General features: G+C 35.0%; 1 protein-coding gene across 2 annotated transcripts in view; it reads left to right on the top strand.

Moving 5' to 3' along the window:
• The window catches only part of SOS1 (SOS Ras/Rac guanine nucleotide exchange factor 1), a 120,842-nt gene that overhangs the window by 35,104 nt on the left and 71,623 nt on the right, over positions 1-14,115 (top strand). For both annotated transcript variants that reach the window (XM_080683092.1, XM_080683093.1), the window contains exons 2-4: positions 1,511-1,636; positions 10,700-10,831; positions 12,721-12,885. In XM_080683092.1, the coding sequence (XP_080539218.1) occupies positions 1,511-1,636; positions 10,700-10,831; positions 12,721-12,885 (423 nt within the window). The remainder of the gene's footprint in view (positions 1-1,510; positions 1,637-10,699; positions 10,832-12,720; positions 12,886-14,115) is intronic.

Genomic DNA, 14,115 nt, shown 5'->3' on the forward strand with positions numbered 1-14,115 from the left:
TTCAGCTATGAAAGTCCTAGTTGGCATCTTCTTCCAATATAAGGTTGTTTAATCTACATTGAAAATCTGTTATTGAGCATAACCACCTTCATTGATTATCTTAGCTATATCTTCTGGATAAACTTGCTGTAGCTTCTACAACAGCATTTGCTGCTTCACCTCATGCTTTTATATTGTGGAGAGAGCTTCTTCCTTAATCCTCATGAACCAACCTCTGATAGCTTCAGCCTTTCTTCTGCAGCTGTATTGACTCTCTCAGCCTTGACAGAATGAAGAGAGTTAGGGCCTTGTTCCGGATTAGTCTTTGATTTAAGTAGGGGGGTGGGGGGGAGGAGAGAGTGTTGTGGCTGGTTTGATCTTCTGTCCAGACCACTAACACTTTCTTTAGATCAGCAATAAAGCTGTTTTGTTTTCATTTGTGTGTTCAGTGGAGTAGCACTTTTAATTTCCTTCAAGAAATTTTCATTTGCATTCATAACTTGGCTAACTGGCATGAGAGGCCTAGCTTTTTGCCTGTCTTGACTTTTGACATGCTTTTCTCACTAAGCTTAATCATTTCTAGATTTTGATTTAAAGTGAGAGATATACTGGTTATTAAAATATAAGTTTTACAGAGTCCATTGGCCTGAAGTGCCTCCAAAGAAATAATAAAAAAATAAAGGTAAAGATTGTTTATGAATGCGTGACCACCAAATTATCTTCCTAAAGTATAGACAATACAAATCATCAAAAGTACCATTTTGTATCCTTTGATATAGGGTGACTTTGTGTTCAACAAACATTTATCAAGCTTGTATTATGTGCTCTACAAAGAGCTAGATGCTGGAGTTACAATGATGAATTCAAGATATTCCTCTTGGATTTTATCATTTAGTAGGAAAGATATAGTTAAATAAGGAACAGAGATCCATAGTAGTTCAGTTTTGCCCAAGTGGTATGTTAACTAAATGTTCCAGCTACCACTGGTACTTGACAAAAACCATATCTATCCCCAGCTCAGCCTCTCCCACCCTCTGTATTCCCACAGGGTAACTAACGGTTTAAGGAAAAAAAAAAATACTGAAATTATGCAATTAGATATGTGGACCTCCAAGAACATGTTAATAAGCATGTATGGTGCACGTGGCTGGGGAAAAGGTTGAGAACTTCTGACTCTCCTGACTTCTGTGTCATAACACTCAAATTTGTATTTGTGAGCCATACCACGTTCTTGAGTACAAACCCAAAGTAAAATAAAAAAAATTATTTGGCCCTGGCCTGTGTAGCTTAGTGAAGTGTTGGCCCACGCACCGAAGGGTTGTAGCTTTGAGGGGTGTGTGCAGGAGGCAACCAATTGATGTGTCTCTCTCACATTGATGTTTCTCTTTCTCTCGACTTTCCCCCTCCCTCCCTTCCACTCTCTGAAAAGCAAAGTATCCTCGGGTGAGGATAAAAAAAAAAATTATTGGTTTTGTTTGTTCAATTAGATGAAACAAACCTACATTTTAATTACTTTGCTTTTTGTTTATAGGTCCAGGGGCAAGTTCATCCAACGCTTGAGTCTAGTGACGATGCTCTTCAGTATGTTGAAGAATTAATTTTGCAATTATTAAATATGCTATGCCAGGCTCAGCCGCGAAGTGTTTCAGATGTAGAGGTATGTGCATTGTATTTAATATATAAAATCTATGTGTTTATTGTAATTTTAGTGAAGGGGAAAGAGTTGCTCTTCAGTTCAACTCTTTAAAAATTAAGACTGGATTTATTTTTAACTTGGTATTGGGAGAATGATAGCTTGTTTATGTTTTAGTTGTCATACCATTCCATGTTTTGCTTTTAATCTAAAATGATCATTTGTTGGCCTCTAAACACTGCTTCTTATGCTAAATTATATATGTGTGTGTGTGTGTGTATGTATGTGTGTGTGTGTGTGTGTGTGTGTGTGTGTATATATATATATATATATATATATATATATATATTCATTCATACCTTTAAGAGTAGAATATGTCCAAGTATTTTATTTGTTTGTTTGTTTTGTAAAGCCAGCTATCCTTTTGAGACATCACAGCTAATTTTTTAATCTTCGGGTATTACATGTATTTTAGATAGTAAGTGGACCCCTTTCTACCAATTGGTAGGGAAACACCTAAAAATCTAGGGAGGAAGTTCTACAATCTGTTTCAAAGATGACATTACTCCTGTCCTTTTAGGGTTATAGTTTAGTGGAGATAGAGATAAGTATATGGATAATAATATAATTGATATATACTATGAGTAAATGGGATGTGGGAAATTTTAAAAGGAGCAAACTAAAAGTATAGGCTTTGGGGCTTAAGGTTTGCATCTTAGAAGGAGAGGCATCTAAACTGAAGAAGTCAAAAGTTTGAGAGGAAAGAAATAAGGTTTGAATTACTGAAAATGGGAGATAGAGCTGGAAAAATAAAAGTAGCTTATGGCAATGATGGATCATTTGACGTTAATGACCTCAGATGTATAGTTGTACAAATCTTTGTGACAGTTCTTTTGCAGTACTCAAGTGTGGGCACACACAAAAAAGAGTTGGGTTAAGCGGTATTTCACTATGGATATACAGTAGAAGAACAGTAGGGCAAAGGGGTTGTGAAGACTGGTAATAGCAGTGCTTTATTGCCCTTTTCAGGACATAATGCACATCTATGCTAATAAAAGGGTAATATGCTAATTAGACCGGACGTCTTCCGGACGACTTCCGATGTCCTTCCAGACAAAGCCATGGTGGCGGGGCCGAGGCAGAGGTGGTTAGGGGCGATCAGGCCAGCAGGGGAGAGCAGTTAGGGGGATCAGGTCGGCAGGGGAGAGCAGTTAGGGCAATCAGGCCAGCAACGGGTGAGCAGTAAGGAGCCAGAGGTTCCGGGTTGTAAGAGGGATGCCTGATGGGTTCTGGATTGGAGAGGGTGCAGGCTGGGCTGAGGGACCCCTCCCCTCCCCCATGCATGATTTGTGCACCAGCCATCTAGTAGAATATAATAATGACTTAAGGCACACAGTGGCTGGGGAGGAGAGATCTCTGTCTACCCCAGGTCCTGCTCTGTTTCCCTGAGGGCTGAGGCATATCCAATGAGAAACTACTGAAAAGAACATCAGAGAATCTAAATTGGATAAGGAAAAAAGTGAAATGTAGTAATAGCTGATGTTTGAGTACTTGCTACAGTATTATGCACTGGTCTAAACACTTTTATGTTTTATATTTCATTTAAAGTTTTTAATAAACCCATGAAGATGATACTACTTTTTCCCTTATTAGAATGTAAACTCCAGGGATTTTTTTTTTTCTTGTTCACTGCCATATTCCTACCACCTAGAACTGGCACAGAGAAGGTACTCAGGAAATATGTATTGAAAGAATAAATGTGGAAACTGAAGCAGAAAGGGTAAATAAGTTGCCCAAGGTCACAGCTAATTAGTGAAGCCAAGACTGTAACCCAGAAAGTCTAAGTTTTGGGGGCATACATTACCACTAAACTATTCTGCCAGGTGGGAGAGAGCAGGCAGGTTGGAAAATTTGGAGGGAACAAGGTATTGGATTTCCTAATAAGGTCAGAGAACTGAGAACACTGGAATACCTGAGTGAGAGAGAAGAATAGATTGGGATCAGAGAGAGTTGTTGGAATTTAAGGGTTCTTTAGCAACATTGTTACAAAACAGGATGTGGCCATGTGGTGGTGGCTGGACTAGAGGTGATGAATTAAGAGGCCATGGTACTTTATGTATCCTTAATGTAAACAATAAAGCCCCACAAGATGATGCAGGACTTTACATGAGAGTAGGAAAGAGTGATGTTCCAGAAGTAGCTTGCAGAGTGGAAAAGATGCAAAATTCACCTTCATGTGGGTTTTGAGATAAGGGCAGTTCCTACTCTTAAGTCTTCAGGGAGGATCCAGATTTCAGTTGAGTAGAGAGATATTGAGGAACATTGAATTACAGAGGTTGTGAATGTAGAAAAGATTGTGCACTATGGAATAATAATTTACTTTGATTACTTAAGTCAGTGGTCGGCAAACTGCGGCTCTGTTGACTAATGAGTTTGCCGACCACTGGGATAGGGGCTTAATCACAAGGAACAACAACAGCCTGTAATTATTGCAATCAAGAGTCTAGGTTAGTGGTTGGCAAACTCACTAGTCAACAGAGCGGCAAACCATGGCTCACGAGCCGCATGTGGCTCGCAAGCCGCAGTTTGCTGACCACTGACTTAAGTAATTCAAAGTAGATTTCATACATTTTATCCCATTTTCCCTTTGAATTATAAGGTCAAATATCTTTTATTCAAAATTTCTTTTAGGCACTGATTGATTACAGGGGGCTTCAGAGTAGATCTTGAATAGAACTGTTTACCTGACTCTCCTCATTAACAATTTCATTTGCTCTTTTGGATTCTAGTTGGGTTCTCCCACAGTGTTTATAAAATACAGCATGTAACCCTATGCCTAATGTATTAAAATGGAATTAAAGGTCTTGTCTTGGTTACCATTCCAATGTTGGTACATCCCAGGACTTTGCTAGTTTGGTAACATTGAGTTTGGTTACTTAGAAAGCTCTTTCCAGATATGTTGTACTATACCTATGTTTATTTAATTTCCTCCTTTTAATTAATATACAAACTAATTCAATACTTTTCTAGTATTGAAGGAGATCATGAATTCTCGGAAATACTAATGAGTCTCTCAGTCTTTCACTTGCACAGATTTAATCAATATGTACTTAAGACTAAATAAAAAAGGATATTTTATAGTTTTTTAGTACTCAGAAAATTTCTGAGATATCAAAAGATATTTACCCTACATTCTATCTTATTATTTTTAAGCACTTAATCTGGGCCCTTAAGATAAATGTAGCAATGTGATATTCCAGTGAGCTGGCTTTGGGGTTGGGAATGAATTTTTGAAAGAGAATATGACAGTAATAGAAATAGCAGTCAGTTATGTAATAGGCTTTGTAATTTCAAAGTACTGCCATATATATTTTTATGTCCTTACAACAACCCTGTGGAGTAGTAGTTATTCTCCTTATTTTATTTTTTAAATTTTTTATTGATTTTTTTTTTTTTTTTTTTAAGAGAGAGAGGAAGGGAGAGGAATAGAGAGATAGAAACTTCTATGAAAGAGAAACACCAATTCGTTGCCTCCTGCACATCCCCTACTGGGGATCGAGCCTGCAACCCAGGCATGTGCCCTAATCCAGAATCAAATCTGTGACCTCTTGGTTCATGGGTTGAGGCTCAACTACTGAGCCACACTAGCCAGGCTCTCCTTATCCTATCTAATAAAGAGGGGATATGCTAATTGACCCTCACACCCTCACAAGATGGCAGCAACTACAGCCAATAAACAGGGAATATGCTAATTGATTGCCATGCCCTCACAAGATGGCGGCACCCAGTCCCTTCAGCCCTGCCTCATCCAGCCTCAGTCCCCCAGTCCCCTCAGCCCCACCTCATCCAGTCTCAGTCCCCCAGTCCCTTCAGCCCCGCCTCATCCAGTCCCTGCAGCATCCAGCCTCATCCAGCCTTAGTCCCCCAGTCCCCTCAGCCCTGCCTCATCCAGCCAGAGTCCCCCAGTCTGCTCAGCCCCGCAGGGGAAGGCAGTTGGGGTGATTGGGCCGGCAGGGGAGGGCAGTTGGAGGCAATCGGGCTGGCAGAGGAGGGCAGTGGGGATGATCATGCCGGCAGGGGAGCAGTTAGGCGTCAATCAGGCCGGCAGGGGAGTGGTTAGGGGACAATCAGGCAGGCAGGCAGGAGAGTGGTTAGGAGCCAGTAGTCCTGGATTGTGAGAGGGGTCCCAGATTGGAGAGGGTGCAGGCTGGGCTGAGGGACACCCTCTAGGCCCCCCATGCATGAATTTCGTGCAGCGGGCCTCTAGTTTTATATATTAGACTATTCACCTCAGAATGGTAGAATAGATTTTTTTTTTTTTTTAAGATGGAAACCTGGGTCTTTTCCCATCAAGAGTCATCTTCATCTACCATTCCTGGCAGGATATTTAGATAAGAATATGGAGATATTTAGATGAACGTAATTGTATCTTAGATTCTTCTATCAGTAAGTAATTTTTCATTTTCTTGGTTTATTAGGACTCTTTCTTTCTTTCTTTCTTTTTTTTAATATCCTCACCTAAGGATATGTTCATTGATTTGAGAGAGTGAAACAATGATGTGAGAGAGAGACATTTTATCAGTTACCTCCCATATGTGCCACAAACAGGGATCGAACCTGCAACCTTTCGGTGTACAGGATGATGCTCCAGTCAACTTAGTCACCTGGCCAGGACTCTTAATTTCTTTAATACATTTTTAAAATATATTTGTGGAGCTTTTAAAATAATAAGGGCTGTGAATTTAGCAAGACTTTCAAATAAATTTTGGGGTAAGAGAATTCATCGAAGTTTTTAAAAAATTGAGGGCCATATAAAAATGTACTAAAAAAAATAGATCAGTCTGAGTTAATGGAATATATGTATTTTTTATCTTTCTAAAGAATATATTTTGATTACTTTAAAGAATAAGCATAATTTAAAATGGGTTAACAGCTCTTGCTTAATATTCGGCTCCTTGGGGATTTGTTTTAATCACAAAATAAAAATCATTTTTAGTTGCCCTATAGTTTTAGGAAATTAGGTACTTAAAAGTACTTGAAAATTGATGGATTACATACATACCTTTAGTTTTACTAATTAAAATGTATTGATAATTTATACTGCAGATCATTAAAAATTGAAAAATCATAGTCCAAATGAATGGGATTTTATTTCATTGATGTAGCCAATATTCACTAATCCATGCTACTAATAGCTGAGTATCTATTGTCGATTAGGCAGTGTTCCAGATCAATAGAAAGTATATACAAATGCTGTGGGAATGCAGAGGAGGGGTATATATTATTTGGCTCTGTCTTTTCAAAATAATTTGTTTTAAAAGATTGTATATAAAAGTTGCTCAAATCTGGTTTGCTCCCTCTCCTCATTTTTTATACTTAATCTTATTAAAATAGAAGCAAAAACTAGTATTATTTCTTATATGATATGTCCCTGGTAAAGTATTTTCTTTATATTATTTCTTAGATCTTATTCTTTCATAATGGTACATGTTCATTATTTCTCTCTGGTTGTCTAGACTGATTTTTATTTGTAATGTCTTCCCTGTTTCCCTTGTTTCCCTATGTGTCCTGTATTTAACCAACTTTCATTTCTTAGGGCACTGACACTTTTTTTTTTTTTTTTTTTTTTTCATTTAACTCAGGGTTTCTTGGATTCCTTATCTTTGACTGTTTCCCCCCCCCCCCCCAGGAGTCATATCCTAAAACTTTAAAAGTTTGCTTCCCTTTCCATTCATTTTTTCTTTAACTTTTTTCTTTGCCTTTGAATCCTAAAGAATCCTTGTAATTTTCTAATATTTTCCATTAATATTTAGATTTCCTAAATAAGTTCTCCATATTTTCTACCTTTCTAGACAAAAAAATCTCTCACACATTCTAAGCCTTTAATACTATTAGATTTAAAAAATACCTGTGGTCTGAATATTTACATGGACATGCATGTGTAGTTTTGATATGTCCTAGAATATTTATCTTGAAATTGATGTTTAAGATTATCTATTTAGACATCTTTATTAAGTAAAGCAAAAGACATGGTTCTACTAATGAGAGACAACTGTATTTCAAAACTACCTCTGTATCTTATTTATTTTCTCAAAGCCTCTAGATATTAATCAAGATGGAGTTCCTCATTTCAAACAAACAAAATTATTAATCTTGAAAGTGGCAGAGTAATTAATTGTAATTCATGAATCTTTCATTGATTATTCTTCCTTGGGCTTCTTTATTTTAAAAAATATTAAAATACTGTGAAAAGAAATTTTATATTGTTCTAAAATTGTAATTAAACTTGTCACTACAAGAGATAAAGTAATTCTTTCAACTTGGCCTTTCCACATTCATGGCATCTTTTTTGACCTTACCAGTCTTTTCCCATACGTTCTGACCCTTGGTGTTACCTAAGTATATAGTTGTATAATTTATTCCAGTAATACACTAAGTAAATTTAAAATGTGTTCTTAATCATTGTTATTTCTTCTTTCTTACATTCTTTTTTTTATTTTTAAAGAATAGTTTATTGATTTTTATTTTTTTTAAATTTTATTTATTTTTTTAAATATATTTTATTGATTTTTTACAGAGAGGAAGAGAGAGAGAGGGATAGAGAGTTAGAAACATCGATGAGAGAGAAACATCGATCAGCTGCCTCCTGCACACCTCCTACTGGGGACGTGCCCGCAACCAAGGTACATGCCCTTGACCGGAATCGAACCTGGGACCCTTTAGTCCGCAGGCCGACGCCCTATCCACTGAGCCAAACCGGTTTCCGGCTAGTTTATTGATTTTTAGAGAGAGAAATAAACATCGATGTGAGATTACATTATCGACTGCCTCCTGCATGCCCCCCCCCACCAGGGAGTCAAGCACACAACCTGCAACCTCCTGGTGAACAGGACAAAGCCAACCTACTGAGTCACGCCGGCCAGTTTCTGCATTCTTTCTTTTTTGTCTTTCCTGATTTTCTTTCCCCTTCTTTCTTTCTTTCTTTTTTTAATATATTTTATTGATATTTTACAGAGAGGAAGGGAGAGGGATAGAGAGCTAGAAACATCGATGAGAGAGAAACATCGATCAGCTGCCTCCTGCACACCATCTACTGGGGATGTGCCCACAACCAAGGTACATGCCCTTGACTGGAATCGAACCCGGGACCCTTCAGTCCGCAGGCCGACGCTCTATCCACTGAGCCAAACCAGTTTCGGCTCCCCTTCTTTCTTAAAAACAACATATACACTTGGAATTAGGTAGATAAAATTGAGATGGAAAGGGATTGCTGTTCTATTTTCTTTTTCTTCCAACCCAATTCCTGGCTACAATTTTCCTCTGTAATGCCACCATGTTTTTTTTTCAAAGATACATGTCGAGTATTTTTAGAATGGTCAGATTGAGTTCACCTTCTGTTTTCTTCTACTGCTTCTATCACCACTGTATATGAGTGCTTTTTAGACTCTAGGTCATAAAATCACTTTAGTGCATTGCCCATTTTTTTTAATGAATAGAAAATATTAGTTCATTGCATATAATGACAAGTTTTATTTTATGAAACTTTGTTCCAGTTTAGTGTGTGTGTGATGGGTAAGGATATAATATAAAACGTGTTAAAAATTTATTTCTTCCTATGAGTTGAGGTTAAAAAAAAAGTTAACAAGCCACAGGTTCATACTATTATAAGGTTTGTATCATGGTTATACCCACTGAATTAACCATGGACTAAAACCATTGATGTGAAAATTTTAATTGGGAATCATAGTAAGGTTGTTCTATTGGAATAGCAAGTCTATAGTGTTGACTTGATGAAGGAAAATAATTTTTGTTTTTGATGTTCCTTTCTACCCCTTCCTCTTCCCTTTTGTCTTCCTTTTTTACAATCCAAACTGCCCCAATATTTTGGATCTTTATCTTTGCCTGTGTTATATGAGGATAAACTATTCTGGCAAAAAGCTTTTCAATTAGACATTTGAAAAAGTATGTAAATTCCATTCTTAACTACAATAATTTCTTTCAGCACATTTCTAATTCCATTAATTAGAATTAAAATGATCACTTCTTATATTTGGCAGCTGATTTAGCTTTGAATATGGACAGTGAGAAAGTTTATTAAACTTGAAAGAGTTAAACTATTCTTAATTTATAAATTTATTCTTAACATGTCCTAGAATAACCTGCCTGTCCCCCAACCCCACATCACATGGAAATCTATTTTATACTTTCCATTTTAATAAAAACTGAAAAAACTTCTTATTTAGATTTATAATAAGGAGTGATGTTTAATTTTATCTAGTAGTACTACTAAATACTGAGTAATTAAAAATCCATGTTAAAATTATGTAATAGCGACCTCTACTGGTTTTAATTATGGTATCCTGAAAGGTGATTTTAAAAACTGAGAGGATGACAGTATTTTTTGTTTGAAGTGAATTACATTAGTTTATTAAAGCACAGAGATTCAGCTTTTACATTAACATAAGTTCTTTCACTTTCAATGAAAATTCTAACGGAATAAGTGCTGGAAATCAAATTGAAGTATTTTCTTAAAAAGTAATAACCCATGGAGGATTCAAACTCTAATGATGAGCTACAGTGTACTAAAATTTCTGTTACTAGTATAAACCCTTGATTTCTATGATTTGTAAATAGGTTTGAAGGCAAATACCTTTGCATGATGGATATTGAAAAGAATTCTTAGAGGTTTTCAAGTGTAAAATGAGCTTGTAATTGGTAATTGAAAGTATGGACAATGAATGAGAATTAGATTTTAGATATTTACTTCTTGAGCTTAAGTCTTGTTCCATGAACTTTTATATAAATAATGTTTAAAATGGCTTCTACTCATTCTTGTTATTAGCTTTATCATAGTGAAATTGAAATTCAGAATGTGATTTTTGCCCATAACACAAGGAATTAAACACTCCTCATTGCTTAATTAAGAAACTAATACGTTGACAGCTATAGTTTAAGTATGTTTGTAGTATAAGAAGTATACCACATGTGAAAATACTTTTGGTATTCTTGGATTTTAAAAGTAAATTGTAAGTGAAGAGCACTATTTAATATATTTGTTGCTTAGTTGTTATTTTCCTATTTTCCAAGGAACGTGTTCAAAAAAGTTTTCCTCATCCAATTGATAAGTGGGCAATAGCTGATGCCCAGTCAGCTATTGAAAAGAGGAAGCGAAGAAACCCTTTATCTCTCCCAGTAGAAAAAATTCATCCTTTATTAAAGGTAAAGCTGAAATACTGCCTCTTTTTTTTTTTTTTTTTTGCCTTTTAAAAGCAAAATAAAATCCCTACTAAGAATTCAAAACACTAAGAATAATATGTTTTATGGGTAATAGAGTCAACTGAAAAGTATACAAGTAATTCTTTTTCATTTAAATTTCTCCAGGAATTCATGTCATGGGGAGGGATGATATGATAATAGGAATGTATAAGTTGGGCAACATGATTTAAAGTAATTTCAACAGTAATAGTCAAGCAAATTGAAAGAACTAAGAAAGTTGTAACTGGATTTTGTTCATCTTAGAGATTAGTAGAACCTCAAAGAGAATTTATAAAACTTCTTTCTTGTTGGTTTGACCTGAATGTCCCTATAAATCCTTCAGGTCCTAGTCCTTCACATCGTTGGATGGTAGGGACCTCTGTGAGACTGCTGTTGGGCTATGTGTACCCTTTGAACAAACATTCCCTAAAGATCACCTGGTCATCCAGTCCTACTTGTTTAAATCACTCCGTCAGCTGAATCTCACCAGAGCTAATAGAAAGAGGAACTGAAGCAAATTCTTAATAATGCTATTTCTATTTTAATACAGTGAACAAACTATTGATTAACTCTTACATCAAAAATATAGGTATTATAAGAATTAAAACCTTAATAACACTTTGATATCAATAATTTTGTGCATACTATAATACAAGCAAAATGTTAATGCTTGCATGCATGATCTAAGTTTTATTAGTGAGCTAAGTTATTATCATTATCCCCAGTTTGTAGATGAGGTAATTGAGGCAGAAAGTGATTAAGTAACTTATAGTCCAACTTCACAGGGCTATAAGTAACAGAGTTAGGAAATCCAGGTCTATTTGATCTGTCCAGGATTTAAGGCTAAACACTTAGATGATGTTTAAGAGCATCAAAAGGTTATATTTTATACTCACATTGTTTGAATAGAATTATCTGCCTATATCTTACTAAATGGTCTGAGGAAATAAGTGCAAGTTATATAAAATTACTAAACTAGTAGTAATTGCCTACTTTGTAATTCTCTTTTCATGATTTTTATCATGCATATGTTGAATTACTTTCTAAGGGAATTAACAAGTTGAGATGTGTATGCTATATTAATCCTAAATTTTAAGTTTTATGATCTAATAATGGATCTTTCAACTTAATAATATATCCTTGTCACTATAAATATTTAATAGTTTTTACATATCCTGTCCCCAACTCATAAGTAAACTTATTTCAAAGTTGGCTTCCTCCCCACTTAATTGGATTGTTTAGAAAATATAATTTGTTTTCCTATAGGAACTGGTAAACTCCATAAAGCCCATGCTCTCTTTGAGGTCTAATAATAGGACTACTTAATATGCTGTTAATAACCAGTATTGTTCAGTGGGACATAGCATGAACTGTTTTCCATGTAAACATTTCAGATACCAGGGTTTTGGAAAGCCCAGGTTCCTTTGGAAAGATTAGAGGTATAAGGCTAATAGATATTCATTCACATATACCAGTAATATATTAACTCTTGTTCTATATAGAGAAAAAAAAACCTCTTTTGTCATAGTTAATTCCAGGTATTCTGATTTAGTTTATAACGAGCATATCCCATTTCCCCAAATTTGGGCTTCCCTTAGATTATGGATTATTTATTTAGTAATCTGTACTTCTTAAGCATTTTACATGATGATAGGTTATTTGGTCTTATCTTTTCTTAGCTCACATTTTCAAGTAGTAATTAATATATTAGTCATAGATGAGCCACTTAAAATTAAATGTTGTTGATAATCACAGGCCTTAGTAAAAGGTAAGCTAAATTGTATGCATGTTTTAAATCAGTATCAAAGTTATAGTATATGATTTTTAAACATGCTTTTCTTTTAATTTTTCAGGAGGTCCTAGGTTATAAAATTGACCACCAGGTTTCTGTTTACATAGTAGCAGTATTAGAATACATTTCTGCAGACATTTTAAAGCTGGTGGGGAATTATGTACGAAATATACAGCATTATGAAATTACAAAACAAGATATAAAAGTAGCAATGTGTGCTGATAAGGTAGGATACTGATCTTCTTTGTTTTGTTCTTAAATATTTATGTGACTTAATGCTATTCAGACAGAATAAAATTGTATATCTTGTGTTAAGGTATATTTACAGTAATCTAATGGCAAGTATAGAATATATCACTTTAAGAAAATAGAGTATTACATATAGTATTAAAATGTGTTTAAACATGTCATACAGTTTTTCTTTTATGTGTTGCTTCAAGTAGAGTTAATAATAATCTCTTATTAATGATATCTTAAAATTTTATTTGGATTAGAAGATTTGTGAAAATACTAAACCCTTGAGAGTTTTATTTTAATACCTAGCTTTCTTTAGATTCTACTTGTATGATTTTACTTTAACAAGAGCAAACATTTTTTAAAGTTAAGCATATATGTGATTCATCTCATTTGGTCCTTATGATACTGTTTACAATAGATGCTCTTATATACATTGTATAAAAGGGAAACTGACGTTCATAAAGAATTTGGTCCAGAATATTCCAAGAAGTTTCAAAGCCTAGACTTGAACTCCAGATCTGACTCTAAAGTTCTTAGTCATTGCACTATACTACCTCAGAATTTTCATTTTACAAAAATGACTTTGTGGAAAAGAAAATATTTTCTGATGAAGCATTTCATTCCATTTTTTCTCACTATATTGTTATTGACTTGGAATATTATTTCTGATTACTAAATCCACTTACTCATGTCTTAGTGTTTATTTGTTCTTTTAGAATGTGACTGTATAGAGTAAAAATCACCTGATCTGATAAAGGATTTCAAAGGGTTTTTTTTATTTTTAAATATTTGGTTTTAAAGTATTTACTTTTCAATTAACATAAAATACTTGATACTTTTAAGTGAATCATATAAATATTTTTGAGTATATACTATGTGCTCACACAGGGAGGAGATGCCAGAGAAGTATAAAACAAAGTTTCAGAGTCTATACTTATTTTTCTGAAACAAGCAGAAAGTCATCCAAGAGAAGTTATTATTTTATTGTGTTATGAGGATAATGATATAGAAGTTTACGGAAGGGGAAAGATGAGGTTCAGCAAGAGTTATAATGGTAGACTTCTTAGAAAAAACAGGACTTATTTTGATCAATATCCAACAAATGTAGGCAAAGAAGGCTTATAAGAATTATTTGAATATGAGGTGGTGAGCCCTAGCCAGTTTTGCTCAGTGGATAGAGTGTCAGCCTGTGGACTGAAGTGTCCCAGGTTCGATTCTG

This window comes from Plecotus auritus (genome assembly GCF_963455305.1).
Source record: "Plecotus auritus genome assembly, chromosome: 8".
NCBI classification, from domain to species: Eukaryota; Metazoa; Chordata; class Mammalia; order Chiroptera; family Vespertilionidae; genus Plecotus; species Plecotus auritus.